Genomic DNA, 17,202 nt, shown 5'->3' with positions numbered 1-17,202 from the left:
GGAATGCTGAAAAAAATTCAAACCTCTGCATACATTCTATTTACGTCATTCATTTACCACCTGCCTAATCACAATAGTTCCTCTGGGCAGCAGATGGAATACAAATAAAGTTTAAAACAGTCAGTTTTGGTGAAATAAGTGAAGGAAAGCATGCGAGGCATGACTTCTAAGGGATCAATGGAACAAAGCAGAGAGGAAAATCCGACAGCCCTTTGTAAATTGAACTCTTTTAACTATCATCATCCATGCTAGCTAAAGCCTTGGGGAGCTGAAGTCTAATAAAATTTGCAAAACCTAGAAGAAAGCATTCCATAATAAAGGGACATAATAAATAGACCACTATTTATCATAATAGGTCCTAATAAAGAGACCACTGCTGAAAAGACTTTTTTTTCAATCCCGATACACTATTTCAGACTGTTCAATATGGGTTGAGCCAGTTTGGTATAGTAGTTAACTAGAAACTGGGAGACTGTGAGTTCTCATTCTGCCTTAGGATGAAACTAGCTGGTTGACCTTGGGCCGGTCACTTTCTCTCAGCCCTTGGAAGGAGGCAATGGCAAAACAGTTTTGAAAAGCCTTGTCAAGGAATCTGCAGAGAGCCGACACTTCACTCAAAGACACCTTCCCCCCCACACAAAAAAAGAGAGGTATTACTGCAAAATAAGGGTAGTTTGGGTGTTTCTTCCAAACTTCACGTGCAAGGCATTTCTTTTTTCTCATGAATGAGAACCTCATTCTGGATACGTCCACTGGCCTGAGTGTGTGATGGGACAAATTCTGCCGAGTTTCCATTAAAGAACAATTCAAATATATTCTCCCCCTCCCCAGGGTACAGTTGACTTCCAGAGCAGGCCTTTATCCCATTCATTTTCCCGTAACAATCCAAAAGCTTCCCTTCCCTTTCCTGTCCTCTGAGCCATCTGGCCTTCCAATAGCAGGACTTCCGTTGCAAGGAGAGTTGGGATAGCCTGTTTTTAGAAAGGACCAGCCCCCCCCAAAATAAAAATAAAAATGCTATTCAAATATTTGGTTTGTTTGTTTTAAAGACGCTTCATAGTTTCTATCAATTTCTCCAGAATTGGAGTGCAATGTTGCTATCACATTAATATTTTTAGAAGTTGGAGATACATTGTTGCCTGTTTCTCTAGAACAGTCCTGTGAGGTAGGTGGGACCAAGAGAGAGAGGGACTGTCTCGACTTACGACCACAACTGGGAGGAGAATTTCCATTGCTAAGCAAGGCAGTTGTTAAATGAGTTGCAATGATTTTACCATCTTTTTTGTCATGGCTATTAAGCAAGTCACTGCAGCTGTTAAGTAAATCATGGGGTCATTAAGCAAATCTGGCTTCCCCAATTGACTGTGCTAGTTGGAAGCCACCTGGGAAAGTCACAAATGGAGATCACATGACTCTGGCAACTATTGTAAATACATACCCTTGCCAAGCACCCAAGTTTTGATCCCATAGGGATGCTGTAACAGTCACAACTGTGTGGTACCAATCCCTTTTTTCAATGCTGTTTTGACTTTACATGGTTGCTAAACAAATGGTCGTAACTCGGGGATTACCTGTAGTGATGTTCCATGGCTGCAGAGAGATATCAACCTCCTTAGCTCTAAGTTGACATCTTAATGATTAGACCACAGAAATCTTCCAACAAATTAAATTCCTTCTCTGCTCAGTTGAAGTTGATGCCTAAATCATGTTTGACTTCAACATCAGTTAAAGGCCTTCCTGATCATCCAAACAGTCCTCGACTTATGACTGCTTCCTTAAAACAAAACTTGAACCAAAACTACTAAGATAATACTTTTCTAATTTAACTGGGATAAGCCAATAAATCTAGTCTGTAATGGGAGTAAAAGGAATGTATACATACACAATGCTGGTACAGGTAGTCCTCAATTTACGACCACCTGAGCCTAAAATCTCTGTTGCTAAGTGAGATATTTGCTACTGTAGGTGAGTTTTGTCCTATTTTACAAGCTTTCTTGCCACATTTCTTACATGAATCATGGCAGTTGTTAAGCTAGTAACACTGTTGTTAAGTGAATTGGGTTTCCCTATTGATGTTGCTTTTCAGATGGTCGCAAAAGGGGATACTATGACTCCGGGACACTGCGACCATCATAAATGTAAGTCAGTTGCCAAACATCTGAATATAAATCTCGTGACCATGAGGGTGTTACAGGTCATAAGTGTGAAAAATGGTCACAGGTCACTTTTTTCAGTGCCGTTGTAACTTTGAAGAGTCACTAAATGAACTGTTGTAAGTCGAGGACCACCTGTACAGCCATTTGAACTTCGAAAATTGAGTCATCAGTATCTTGTCCTATTTTAGCATTTCTATGACCACAATCACGTCGTTCAATTACATCACATTGTTGCTCTAATGTGATAAAACAACCTTTTTCTTGTTTGAACTTCTATCGCTTCCCTCTAATGGAACCTTCCTTTTCTCTGTTTTGCACACATGAAGATGAGCGGTGTCTAAAACCGCAACTGAGGATGTGCCAGCCTCAACCGCAAATGCTCTCACCTCACTTTAACTGAGTTTTGGGTCTATTAAATAGGATCTGATATCAATTTTTCAATTTGCACTAAATCAAATATTGCATGGGATGCGGTGGCTCAGTGGGTTAGGACGCTGAGCCTGTCGATCAGAAGGTCGGCAGTTTGGCGGGTCGAATCCCGAGTGCCGCGTAACAGAGTGAGCACCTGTTACTTGTCCCAGCTTCTGCCAACCTAGCAGTTCAAAAGCACGTAAAAATGCAAGTAGAAAAATAGGGACCACTACGGTGGGAAGGTAACAGTGCTCCATGCGCCTTTGGTGTCTAGTCATGCCGGCCACATGACCGCGGAGACGTCCTCGGACAAGCGCTGGCTCTTCGGCTTTGAAACGGAGATGAGCACCGGCCCCTAGAGTCGGAAACGACTAGCACGCATGTGCGGGGGAACCTTTACCTTAAATACTGCATTATTCTGGCTTGCACCAGTGGTGGGATTCAAATATGCAAACAACCAGTTCTCTGTGTGGATGCCGCTTCCAGAAGTCCATTCTGGGCTTGGGCAACAAAAAATTAGCTACCGGTTCTGCTGAAGTGGTGCGAACTGGCTGAATCCCACCATTGTGTGGAGGGCAATTTTCTATCCAGTGTTGTTTTGAGCATGATTGTAGAGCAGGGGTGTCAAATGCCAGCCTGCAGGCTGGATGCATCACCTGGAAGCCATGCCCACTCCATTACCAGCAATAGCAAAACCATCCCGATACGTCTCGCAACATCACGTGACATCGTGAGTTTAACATGTTTGTTGTAGAGCCAGTGTGTACTTTATAGTCCTCCCCCCGATCAAACCTACATATAACTAGCTTGCACCATAATAATCACAACCTATCTATACAGGTAGTCCTTGACTTACAACTGTTCATTTAGTGACCATTCAAAGTTACAACAGTATTGAAACAATAGGGAAACCAGATTTACTAACTTAACAACTGCAATGATTCACTTAACAAATGTGGCAAGAAAAATCATAAAATGGAGCAAAACACACTTAACAAATTTCTCACTTAACATAATTTTTTGGCTCAATTGTGGTTGTAAATTGAAGATTACCTGTACTCCCCATACAGTCACGTGATCATATTTTGGGTGCTTGTCAATCAGCTTGCATTTACGACTGTTTGCAGCATCCCGAGATCACATGACTATGATTTTCGGTAGTTTGTGATAATTTCTAGTGTTTACTTCCAGCAAAAACGCCCATTGGGGAGAACTGACTCTTTAACAACCATAGCATTCGCTTAACAACTGCCATGTTTGCTTAATGACCACTACAAAAAAAGGTCATAAAATCAGGCACGGTCACATGGTGGCCTGCTTAACGATTCCCACAACTTATGAGTATAACTATGGGTTTAATTATAGGGATGCGGTGGCTCAGTGAATTAGGAAGCTGAGCTTGTCGATCAGAAGGTCGGCAGTTTGGCGGGTCGAATCCCGAGTGCCGTGTAACAGAGTGAGTGCCTGTTACTCGTCAAAGCTTCTGCAAACCTAGCAGTTCGAAAGCACGTAAAAATGCAAGTAGAAAAATAGGGACCACTACAGTGGGAAGGTAACAGCGTTCCGTGCGCCTTTGGCGTCTAGTCATGCCGGCCACATGACCACAGAGACATCCTTGGACAAGCGCTGGCTCTTCGGCTTTGAAACAGAGATGAGCACCGGCCCCTAGAGTCAGAAACGACTAGCGCACATGTGCAGGGGAACCTTTACCTTTACCTATGGGTTTAATTACAGTCAAGGACTACCTTGTACTCTGTGATTCTGCTAACCATATATTTAATTTAAAAGTACATTTTTAAAAAATCTTTTGCTGCAATATTTTATTAATATACACATAAATATTTATGTTTAAACATTTTCACTGCCTATTTCTATCAAGCTGGAACCAATTGCCCTAATTTCACTGAAATATCACTTTGAATAGTGTGAATTTAAATAGTACAACCATTTTGTGGGATTCATTAACTGCACTAATCCAGACTGAACTGTAGTTGGATTATATTGCTATGTTAATCCTATAGTGCTGCTGATGTTTTCTTGAAATAGTTGATGTTTTTTATTGGTTTGGGATCGCTTTTAGATGAAAGATAAACTGCATACATATATGAAGAAATAATTAACATTGTAAGATCCTTTGTGGTTTTTGCTGCAGTCGGTTAAACAAACACAGTTACGCCTATAGGATGTTGAGGATATTTTGCAAAACATTCTTTCAGCAAATCGTGACTCAGTGTTACATTCAAAAAGGCAAACCAGATCTTAATTTGGAACATAGCTACACCCTTAGATGCTACTGCTTAGCATAGATGGTATTCTGAGATTTTCAGGGAAAATGAAAAAAGAAGGAAACTTCACAAACCTTGGTTTATCTGAGTAACTGCTTCCTTAAAACAAAGATTGAATCAAAGCCTCCAAGACACTACTTATCTAACTTAATTGGAAAAAGCCAATACATCTAGTGTGCAGGGGGAATAAAAGGGATATACACATGATGATAAGTTTACGACCTACTAAGCCCAAAATTTTTGTTACTAAGTGAGACATTTCTTAAGTGAGTTTTGTCCCATTTTGTGACCTTTCTTGACACAATTGTTAAGTAAATCACTGCAGTTGTTAAGTTAGTAACACGACTGTTAAGTGAATCTGGCTTTGTCAGTAATTTTGCTTGTCACAAGGTCGCAAAAGGTGAACAAATCACCCCGGGACACTGCAATCATCATAAATATCAGTCAGTTGCCAAACGGCTGAATTTTGATCATGTGACCATGGGGATGCTGCAATGGTCATAAGTGTGAAAAACGATCATAAATCACTTTTTTTCAGTGCCATTGTAATTTCAAATGCATGACTTTAGATCAATGTTTTTCAACCTGGGACTATTATGTGGACTTCAACTCACAGAATTCCTCAGCCTGCCATGCTGGCTAGAGAATTCTGGGAATTGAAGTCCACACATCTTAAAGGGGTTAAGGTTGAGAAACATTGTCTTAGATGTAATGGAAAGAAACAACTTCTCACTAGCAGAGATTGCAAAACTTCAGACCATCTGCAAACATCATGATCCATATTGTAAACATAGCCTAATGTAGACGTCTCAAAACAGCATCACCTGTCCAGGTATGTGAGTCCAGCTGCCAGATCATTAAGACTGTCCAGAACTTTCAGCTTTCCATAAGGATTGAAAATATATTCTTGATGGCACTGATAAGTGTTAAGGGTGTTAGATCTTGCTTTTAAAAAAAACACAAAACACAAATTTTAATAGACTTGAGTGAATTATTTCATGCAACTTTGGCAGGAACCCAATTCAAAATGATCTGGACATCTCTAATTGGCAGCAGTCTTAGAACCAGAATTCTCCACCCTTCTAAATGTAATGGGTACCACATGAATGTAAACATTTGCAAGAAAAATAAAGAAAGGTTTTCTGTATATGTGGCAGATTCCAAGCAATATCTGCAGGTCTGATGTATTCAGATGTCTTATTGCACTATTTTCCCCCTACTTCAGAGGTAGGCAACCTTGACTCTTTTATGACTTGTGGACTTCAACTCCCAGAATTCCTGAGCCAGCATGGCTGGCTCAGGAATTCTGGGAGTTAAAGTCCAGAGTCATAAAAGAGCCAAGTTTGCCTATTCTTGCACTTTAACCTTTTACGATTCCATGAGTTCCGACATTTTGTCTGCCTTTGTCTTATAACCTTTTATAACCTTTGTCTTATAACCTTTTATTTTTCTTCTGTTCAATCTTGTCCAATTCTCAGAGACTGCTTGGACAACTCCCTGCAGCTTTTTTTAACCAAGGTTTTTCAGAAGCGGTTTGCCACTGCTGCTTTCCTAGGGCTAAGAGAGGGTGACTGGCTTGTGCCCAAGGTGGGACTAAAACTCACGGTGTGCCAGTTTCTAGTCTAGGTGCCTTCACCACTACACCAAACCAGCTCTCTATGAAGAGACTACTGCTTGTAAATATTTGTGTTTATAGAGAATATCACAGAGCGATGGCAGAGTTTTGAAGTATTCCCACCATTTATTGCTCAGCTTCACTCCCCAAGCATAGCAAACAAACCACTGGAGACACATTTTTTTTTGTTGTTAGCTGCAAAGTCGTGTCCGACTCATCGCAACCCTACAGACAACGTTCCACCAGGCCTTCTACCATCTTCTGGAGTCCATTTAAGCTCACGCCTATTGCTTCAGTCACTCCATCCAGCCACCTCATTCTCTGGCGTCCCCTTCTTCTATTGCCCTCAATCTTTCCCAGCATTAGGCTCTTCTCCAGTGAGTCCTTCCTTCTCATAAGGTAGCCAAAGTATTTGAGTTTCAACTTCAGGATCTGGCCTTCTAAAGAGCAGTCAGGGTTGATCTCCTCTAGGACTGACCGGTTTGATCGCCTTGCAGTCCAAGGGACTCGCAGGAGTCTTCTCCAGCACCACAGTTCGAAGGCCTCAATTCTTTGGCGCTCAGCCTTTTTTATGGTCCAGCTTTCACTGCCATACATTGCAAACTGGAGACACATAATACCTATAAAAGCCTATTTGCCAATTAACTGCAATTTGAAGCAAATCTGGTACACCATCACAAGCCTGCTACAACCTTAGCTTCAAAGTATGGGGACCACAAAAAAAATCCAATACAAACAAGTCCAAAACTAGTACCTACCTCCCAAAAGAATATTCCCCACTTACTTGGGTGGTGGGTCCCTAATGTGAATGTTTTGTGTTGAGAAGCTACTGGCTGTTGCTTTTTCCAGATGGCTCACTACCTTATTACTGCTGCTAATTTTGTGCTCAGTACTGTATGCCATCCAGAGTTGCTATGGAATTGGGCAGCCTGACACATTAAAATTAAAATGAATTAGAATAACAGAACACAATAACAAAATAAAAGAGTTGGAAGGGACCTTGGAGGCCTTCTAGTCCAACTCCCTGCTCAGGCAGAAAACCCTATGCCCGTGGTGGCGAACCTATGGCACGGGTGCCACAGGTGGCACGCAGAGCCCTCTCTGCAAGCACGCGCACTGTCGCCCCAGTCCTAGGCCTTCAGCTGGGTTTTATAAGTTTAGTTTAGTTTAGTTTTATTTGATTTCTATACCACCCTTCTCCCTAGGGAACCTTTTCGCTTTAGGCCTCCACCTTCGTGTGCAAAAAACACAAAAAAAAGGTTCAATCAATCAATTTCAACTTCTCGCGGGGGAAAAAAAAGATCTCACAAAGTTGGAATTGATTGATTGAACTTTTTAGTCCCAGTCTGCCGTTGCCACTGCAGCCACGCCCACCCAATGGGCCACACCCACCCAATGGGCCACGCCTACCCAGTACCCGATGATACATAAGTGGGTTTTGGGTTGCAGTTTGGGCACTCAGTCTCTAAAAGGTTCGCCATCACTGCCCTATACCATTTCAGACAAATGGTTGTCCAATCTCTTCTTAAAAACTTCCAGTGTTGGAGCATTCACCACTTCTGGAGGCAAGCTGTTCCACTGATTAATTGTTCTAACTGTCAGGAAATTTCTCCTTAGTTCTAGGTTGCTTCTCTCCTTGATTAGTTTCCATCCATTACTTCTTGTCCTGCCTTTGGGCACTTTGGAGAATAGCTTGACTGCCTCTTCTTTGTGGCAGCCCCTGAGATATTGGAGCACTGCTATCATGTCCCCCCTCGTCCTTCTCTTCATTAAACTAGACATACCCAATTCCAGCAACCGTTCCCTATATGTTTTAGCCTCCAGTCCCCTGATCATCTTTGTTGCCCTTCTCTGCACTCTTTCTAGAGTCTCAACAACTTTTTTATACTGTGTTTACCAAAACTGGATGCAGTATTCCAAGTGTGGTCTTACCAAAGCATTATAAAATGGCATTAACATTTCACGTGATCAAAGAAGAGGTTGCATACCTGTCTGTAGCAAGCCAGCTCCACTGTCCTTAACCCCAAAATGTTGCTGAATATCTAGCAAAACGCCTGGAGGGAAAAGAAGAACACTGGTTAGACAAATCGTTAATGCCAAACATTTATTCAATCAGTGCATAGATTGTGGAGAGCAATCTTGGATTTTGGAATTTTTGAAAATCCATTTTGTCCAGAGCCTCATTCTAAAACAGTTTGGGCAACTAGGCAGTTGAAGAAAGAAGGTGACCAAGAATACATTCCTTATTGCATCTGGCTTTAAAAAAAGAATATAGATAGTCCTCGACTTGTGACCACAATTGAGCCCCAAATTACTGTTGCTAAGCAAGACAGTTGTTAACTGAGTCTTGCCATTTTATGACCTTTTTTGTCACATTGCAGTTGTTAAGTTACTAACATGGTTGTGAAGTGAATCGGGCTTCCCCATTGACTTTGCTTGTCAGAAGGACGCAAAATGGGATCACATGACCCCGGAACACTGCAACCGTCATAAATACATGCCAGTTGCCAAGCATCTTAATTTTGATCAAGTGACCATGAGGATGCTGCAACAGTCATAAGTGTGAAAAACAGTCATAAGTCAGTGTTTTCAGTGCCATTGTAACTTTGAACAGTCACTAAATGGATGGTTGTACGTTAAAGACCATTTCTACTTCCTTTAGGTCAGGGGTCCGCACAAACAAGCAAAGCCCCATACGTGGGATGCAGGCAGCACACAAAACCACGCCCCCTCCGGTCTGTGGAAAAAACCTCTCTTTACAGAAACGGGCCCTGGGGCCCAAAAGATTGTGGAACTCTGCTTTAGGAAGATCATATATTCACACACATATGTTCTAGCACCCTTGTTATTTACACTGTAAATTTTATCATAAACTATTGGATGTCGATAGATGTCAAATAAAATAAAAACCCAAAGATTTTGCTCAAAACCCCCCCACCTAACATAAGCTGAGGTGGAGAAGCGGGGGTTGGAGTGTGCATGTGTGTGTGTGGAGGGGGGGGGGCTAAATGGATCGTGCCATTTTCCTTCTGGTAAATGGGTCCGCCAGATGAGCCATTCTGTGACCACAATGTATTCTCAAATGATTGCTAAATCCAAGATTTCTCTTCAAAACTTATCCAACCGTTCCTTTCTTGAACCCTCAGTTTGGAAATAACATGGGAAGAAATTATATTTGGATATGTTTTTTTAATCAAGAAATAATTTTATACAGGGTGCAAAAGGATGGAAGCATAAAAACTAGAAAAAAGAAAAAGAAATGAAAAGATAAAGGAAAATGCAAGAAACAGGGATAATCAAGGAAAGAACTGAAAAAAGAAGGAAATGATATCCAACATTTAGGGCAAAGAAAAAAAATCAATATGGCAGCTGCAACCACACAATTGAAGCCCTGCCCCCTTTACATGTGTTTCATGGTGTGCATAAAAAGGGGTGGGAGGGGATTCAATTGTGCTATTACAGCTGCCATGCTGACTTTTGGGACCCTCCCCGAGGGGGTCCCTGTCAAGAATTATAAATGGCAACTTCTTTTGTTGCTTAATCTTTAAGCCAGACTTGAATTAAATGACCATTGACTAGAGGACCATCCTCTACAAAGCATGCCACTTTCCACATGAAGATTAAGAGCCTTCCCTAATTGGTTTATTTGGGGATGGTTGCAAAGGGGCAGAAAAGATGTATCACATGAGATGGCCCACGCACAAATCCAACAGAACACACAGACACAAACACACACCAAGGATGTGCATTTCTAACCCCATTTCAAAGAAAAATAAAATATTCTACATTTTGCTTTCTCAAATAATGTTTGAAAAATAAAATAGGATGGAGAGATTTGGATCGAGATGACTGGATCACTAATTTATGCTGGAATAATTCAGCTGAAACTTCAGGCCCTAGGCAGAAATTCCCCTTGCCTTCCTGCAAAACTCTGGGTGGGGGCATGAGGGCACTTTAAAGCTGAGAATGCATATCTGGAGTAAGTCAACTTTTTGAAGATTTGGAATTAGATTTGATTTTTATTACTGATTATGACTTTTATATACCACCTGAATTGGACTCTAGACAGTTGTGAGCCACTGTGATGCCTTCAGGTTCAGGACTAGATTGGAGTGGGGAGCTATTTTGTGAGAGGATCAACATGACACATCCTGTTCCAAATGCACTTTTAAAACAGATCAGACACTCTGAACAAATTGCTTCTGCTCTTTGTGATTCTGTTAACATGCAGAAAACAACACATATGTATATCTGCCTTTTGTAGCCCGATCAGTGTACAGTTGAGGACCTCACGGCAGCGCAACAGAACACAACTACCGTAATGTCGCTAGTTTCTGAGCAAGAACTTTTAATTTGTACATATTTTAATCCTATATTTTATGTCATATAATATACCTTATTTTAATTGTGATGCTTCTGACATGAATAAACAAATGGATCCAACACAGTCCTCCTACATTTTTATTAAGAACAAAATAGTCATTCACTATTCCCAGAGAACACAGCTGTTGGGATTGTTAGCTTCTGATCTCTGAATGAAAGTGGAAAGAGATACAGTAAAGAAGTAGGGTATATAAATGCAATAAAATAAATAAATAAATAAATTCACAAATGGGTCATAGAAGCAGGAAGAAGAAATGAGGAGACCCATTTTTCACTTCCTTCCTCCTGTTCTCCAACATTCAACGAATATCATCCCAAGTCCTCACATGGCTGAGCAGAGTCAAGTCGGAGGGCTTCTCCTATTGTGGCTTGTATCTATCTCCTCCCCACACCACAAACATTGTAATTCTATATTTTATTAGTTTCTAATTTAACATTGTTGTTGTTAGCTGCGAAGTCGTGTCCGACTCATCGCGACCCTATGGACAACGTTCCTCCAGGCCTTCCTGTCTTCCACCATCTTCTGGAGTCCATTTAAGCTCACGCCTACTGCTTCAGTGACTCCATCCAGCCACCTCATTCTCTGTCGTCCCCTTCTTCTATTGCCCTCGATCTTTCCCAGCATTAGGCTCTTCTCCAGTGAGTCCTTCCTTCTCATTAGGTGGCCAAAGTATTTGAGTTTTAGCTTCAAGATCTGGCCTTCTAAAGAGCAGTCAGGATTGATCTCCTCTAGGACTGACCGGTTTGATCGCCTTGCAGTCCAAGGGACTCGCAGGAGTCTTCTCCAGCACCAGAGTTCAAAGGCCTCAATTCTTTGGCGCTCAGCCTTTCTTATGGTCCAACTTTCACTGCCATACATTGCAACTGGGAAGACCATAGCCTTGACTATACGCACTTTTGTCGACAGGGTGATGTCTCTGCTTTTTAGTGTGCTGTCTAGATTTGCCATGGCTTTCCTTCCCAGGAGAAAGCGTCTTTTAATTTCTTGGCTACAGTCCCCATCTGCAGTGATCTTGGAGCCCAGGAAAACAAAATCTGTCACTACCTCCATTTCTTCCCCATCTATTCGCCAGGAATTGAGAGGGCCAGATGCCATGATCTTGGTTTTCTTAATGTTAAGTTTCAACCCAACTTTTGCACTCTCCTTTTTCACCCGCAACAAGAGGCTCTTTAGTTCTTCTTCACTTTCTGCCATTAGAGTGGTATCATCTGCGTATCTTAGGTTGTTGATATTTCTTCCAGCAATCTTAATTCCAACTATTGATTCATCTAGCCCTGCCTTTCTCATGATGTGCTCTGCATATAAGTTAAATAGGCAGGGCGACAGTATACAGCCTTGCCGGACTCCTTTCCCAATTTTGAACCAATCAGTGGTTCTGTGTCCAGTTCTCACTGTTGCTTCTTGACCCGCATATAGGTTTCTCAAGAGACAAATAAGATGGTCTGGTACTCCCATCTCTTTAAGAACTTGCCACAGTTTGTTATGATCCACACAATCAAAGGCTTTAGCATAGTCAATGAAGCAGAAGTAGATGTTTTTCTGGAACTCCCTAGCTTTCTCCATGATCCAGCGTATGTTGGCAATTTGATCTCTAGTTCCTCTGCCTCTTCGAAATCCTGCCTGTACTTCTGGTAGTTCTCGATCCACATACTGCTGAAGTCTAGCTTGTAGGATTTTAAGCATGACTTTACTAGCATGAGAAATGAGTGCAATGGTGCGATAGTTTGAACATTCTTTGGCACTGCCTTTCTTTGGAATTGGAATGTAAACTGATCTTTTCCAATCCTGTGGCCACTGCTGAGTTTTCCAAATTTGCTGGCAAATTGAGTGTAGCACTTTTACTGCACTGTCTTTTAAGATTTTGAATAGCTCAGCTGGAATACTGTCACCTCCACTAGCTTTGTTGTTGCTCAGCTTTTCTAAGGCCCACTTCACTTCACATTCTAGGATGTCTGGCTCGAGGTCAGTGACCACCTCATTGTGATTATCAGGGACGTTAAGCTCATTCTTGTATAGTTCTTCTGTGTAATTTTGCCACCTCTTCTTAATCTCTTCTGCCTCTGTTAGGTCCCTGCCATTTTGGTCCTTTATCATGCCCATTTTTGCATGGAATGTTCCCTTCATCTCTCCAATTTTCTTGAAAAGATCTCTGGTCCTCCCTATTCTATTGTTTTCTTCTATTTCTTTGCACTGTTCATTTAAGAAGGCATTCTTATCTCTTCTAGCTATTCTCTGGAATTCTGCATTCAATTGGGCATATCTATGTTTTTCTCCCTTGCCTTTCGCTTTCCTCCTTTCCTCAGCTATTTGCAAAGCTTCCTCAGACAGCCATTTTGCTTTCTTGCATTTCTTTTTCTTTGGGATGGTTTTGGTTGCTACCTGTTGTACAATGTCGCGAACCTCTGTCCATAGTTCTTCAGGCACTCTGTCTATCAGATCTAATTCCTTAAATCTATTTGTCACCTCTACTGTATATTCAATAGGGATATGATTTAATTCATACCTGAGTGGCCTAGTGCTTTTCCCTACTTTCTTCAGTTTAAGCCTAAACTTTGCAAGGAGAAGCTCATGGTCTGAGCCACAGTCAGCTCCTGTCTTGTTTTTACCGACTGTATAGAGCTTCTCCATCTTTGGCTGCAGAGCATATAGTCAATCTGATTTCTGTGTTGACCGTCTGGTGATGTCCATGTGTAGAGCCGTCTCTTGGGTTGTTGGAAAAGAGTGTTTGCTATGACCATCGTATTCTCTTGACAAAATTCTATCAGCCTGTGCCCTGCTTCATTTTGTACTCCAAGGCCAAACTTGCCTGTTATTCCAGTTATCTTTTGGCTTCCTACTTTAGCATTCCAATCCCCCATGATGATAAGGACACCATTTTTTGGTGTTAGTTCTATAAGGTGCTGTAGGGCTTCATAGAACCGGTCAATTTCATCCTCTTCAGCACTGGTGGTTGGGGCATAGACTTGGACTACTGTGATATTGAATGGTTTGCCTTGGATTCGAACTGAGATCATTCTGTCATTTTGAGGATTGTATCCCAGTATTGCTTTTCCTACTCTTTTATTGACTATGAAGGCTACTCCATTTCTTCTGAGGGATTCTTGTCCGCAGTAGTATACCTGATGGTCATCTGAATTAAATTCACCCATTGCTGTCCATTTTAGTTCACTGATACCTAAGATGTCGATGTTCAGTCTTGTCATCTCTTGTTTGACCACGTCCAGTTTTCCTTGATTCATGGATCTTACATTCCAGGTTCCTATGGAGAAAAAATCTTTACAGCATCGGACTTTCCTTTCACCACCAGACACATCCACAGCTGAGCGTCCTTTCGGCTTTGGCCCAGTCGCTTCATTCTTTCTGGCGCTACTAGTACTAGCCCTCTGCTCTTCCCCAGTAGCATATTGGACGCCTTCCGACCTGAGGGGCTCATCTTCCAGCATCATATCGTTTTGCCTTTTGGTACTGTCCATAGGGTTTTCAATTTAACATACAAAAATACAAAAGAAAGTGGGAAAGTAAGGGAGGGAGAAGGAAAGGGGAAAGTATAGGGGGAGAAAAGAGGAAAAAAAGAAAAGAAAAGGTGTTGACTTCCAATTCCCTTTGGTGCAGTAGAATAAGCTAATAGCATCAAACTTCAGCTTTTTACTTTTAAAAAAGGTAAAGGTTCCCCGCACATGTGTGCTAGTCGTTTCCGACTCTAGGGGCCGGTGCTCATCTCTGTTTCAAAGCCGAAGAGCCAGCGCTTGTCCGAGGACGTCTCCATGGTCATGTGGCCAGCATGACTAGACGCCAAAGGTGCACGGAACGCTGTTACCTTCCCACCGTAGTGGTCCCTATTTTTCTACTTGCATTTTTTACGTGCTTTCGAACTGCTAGGTTGGCAGAAGCTGGGACGAGTAACAGGCGCTCACTCTGTTATGCGGCACTCGGGATTCGACCTGCCAAACTGCCGACCCTGTGTTCGACAAGCTCAGCGTCCTAACCCACTGAGCCACCGCGTCCCTTTTTTACTTTTACACAGTAATATAAACTAGCCATTTCTATAACAACAAACCTATCTAATCGATAAAACTTAAAATCAAAGTTTCAATTTTTTTCCACCTCAAGCACAAAGTCCAGAAGTGGTTTCCAAGTAGAAACAAAAGTAACTGTGTTTTCTTCTTTAAGCAAAGCAGTCAATTTAGCCATCTCTGCTAACTCCCTCAACTTTTGCAGCCATTCATCCATTGTGGGAATCAAAGTGTCCTTCCATTTTTGTGTATAAACTAATCTTGCTGCCCTTAACATATGTAACATCAAAGTTCCATTCCCCCCCACACCATTAAACCCAAATTAAACATTTCTGGTTCTATCTTTATATTCAATCAATCAAAATAGAGCTGGAAGGGACCTTGAAAGTCTTCTAGTCCAACCCCCTACTCAAGCAGGAGACCTTATGTCAGGGGTAGGCAACCTTGGCTCTTTTATGACTCATGGACTTCAACTCCCAGAATTCCTGAGCCAGCTTGGCTGGCTCAGGAATTCTGGGAGTTGAAGTCCATGGTCATAAAAGAGCAGAGGTTGCCTACCCCTGCCTTATGTCATCCACAAAGATTGCAATTCTCAAGTCCTACAGTCTCATTTTGGCAACCCCAAACTTGGCATTCGACTCCCAATTGTCAGAAATGGAGCAATCGGATGGTTTTCTAAGTGCCCATGCCTAATTCGACAACTCACTACGGCTGCAGAATGAAAACAGAGACCCCCCCCCAATTGCAGTGCGAATATGCTTGGTAGGAAAGAGCCTGGGGAAATCTGCTTTACTAATTGGAGCGAGCCAATTTCCTACTTCACCCTCACGCCTGTTTGGACCTCCTCTGGGCCCTGCAACTGTTTTTCTATCATTTCCAAAGAATTAAATTGGAAACTGCAGTGGTGACGCAAGAGCACTCAAGAGAAGCAATTCTATTGCACGTGTGACTTTTTGCCCTTAAAGCCTCCTCTGGGGAGTTGCTGTTTTTACTTCCTTTCCTCAATTACATTTCCTAATTTCTTCTCCTCCCTGCACATGCAAAACCACAAATTCCCCAGTGTGCGTGTGTACTGCTTTAAGGATACACAAGACAGAGATCAAAGGGTTCATTGGTCAACTATTATCTGGGTTTACATATGACCCTGAGATCTGGATCCCCCAACATGATGTTCAGCAACTCTTTGCTTCTCACTTATTCAGCTTTCTATCCCATGTTAAAAATTTTTTTTAAAAAAATATTTTTTAAAAGTTTAAAAGGAATGGGAAGTGAGCAAACCACAAGAGACAAATATAAACAAGAAGGCTCAAGAACATCCGAGAAGAATATCCAGCAGAACAATGGGCAGCAAGCTGGTTATCACCTTTAAAACCTTCCATAACACAGGGCCAAGTTATCTGTGGGACTGTTTTTCTCTGAGCATATCTGTCCGTCCCACTAGGCCAGATAGGGTGGGTGTGCTATTGGCCTCCTCCCTTAAACGCTGTCATCTGATGGAGGTCTCAGAGGTGTGCCTTCTCTACAACTGTCCCAGCCCTTTGGAATTGCATCCCACCTAAGATTCAAGGGGCCCTTATTCTTTTGTTGTTGTTGTTGTTAGTTGCGAAGTCGTGTCCGACCCATCGCGACCCTATGGACAATGTTCCTCCAGGCCTTCCTGTCCTCTGCCATCTTCTGGAGTCCATTTAAGCTCACGCCTACTGCTTCAGTGGCTCCATCCAGCCACCTCATTCTCTGTCGTCCCCTTCTTCTATTGCCCTCAATCTTTCCCAGCATTAGGCTCTTCTCCAGTGAGTCCTTCCTTCTCATTAGGTGGCCAAAGTATTTGAGTTTTAGCTTCAGGATCTGGCCTTCTAAAGAGCAGTCAGGGTTGATCTCCTCTAGGACTGACCGGTTTGATCGCCTTGCAGTCCAAGGGACTCGCAGGAGTCTTCTCCAGCACCACAGTTAAAAGGCTTCAATTCTTTGGCGCTCAGCCTTTCTTATGGTCCAACTTTCACAGCCATACATTGCAACTGGGAACACCATAGCCTTGACTATACGCACTTTTGTTGACAGGGTGATGTCTCTGCTTTTTAGTGTGCTGTCTAGATTTGCCATGGCTTTCCTCCCAAGGAGCAAGCGTCTTTTAATTCTTGGCTACAGTCCCCATCTGCAGTGATCTTGGAGCCCAGGAAAATAAAATCTGTCACTACCTCCATTTCTTCCCCATCTATTTGCCAGGAATTGAGAGGGCCAGATGCCATGATCTTGGTTTTCTTAATGTTTAGTTTCAACCCAACTTTTGCACTCTCCTTCTTCACTCGCAACAAGAGGCTCTTTAGTTCCTCTTCACTTT

The 17,202-nt window shown here is 42.2% G+C and overlaps 1 protein-coding gene across 1 annotated transcript in view; it reads right to left on the bottom strand.

The window, feature by feature from the left end:
* LOC310650780 (sphingosine-1-phosphate transporter SPNS2-like) overlaps window positions 1-17,202 on the bottom strand; it is a 151,811-nt gene that overhangs the window by 86,404 nt on the left and 48,205 nt on the right. Inside the window, exon 2 of the mRNA XM_083379511.1 lies at window positions 8,456-8,521. Coding sequence (XP_083235637.1) covers window positions 8,456-8,521 — 66 coding nt within the window. The remainder of the gene's footprint in view (window positions 1-8,455; window positions 8,522-17,202) is intronic.

Source organism: Vipera ursinii, assembly GCF_947247035.1.
Source record: "Vipera ursinii genome assembly, chromosome: 1".
NCBI classification, from domain to species: Eukaryota; Metazoa; Chordata; class Lepidosauria; order Squamata; family Viperidae; genus Vipera; species Vipera ursinii.
The sequence above is the reverse complement of the archived record's forward strand: the minus strand, read 5'-3'. Positions and strand labels throughout refer to the sequence as shown.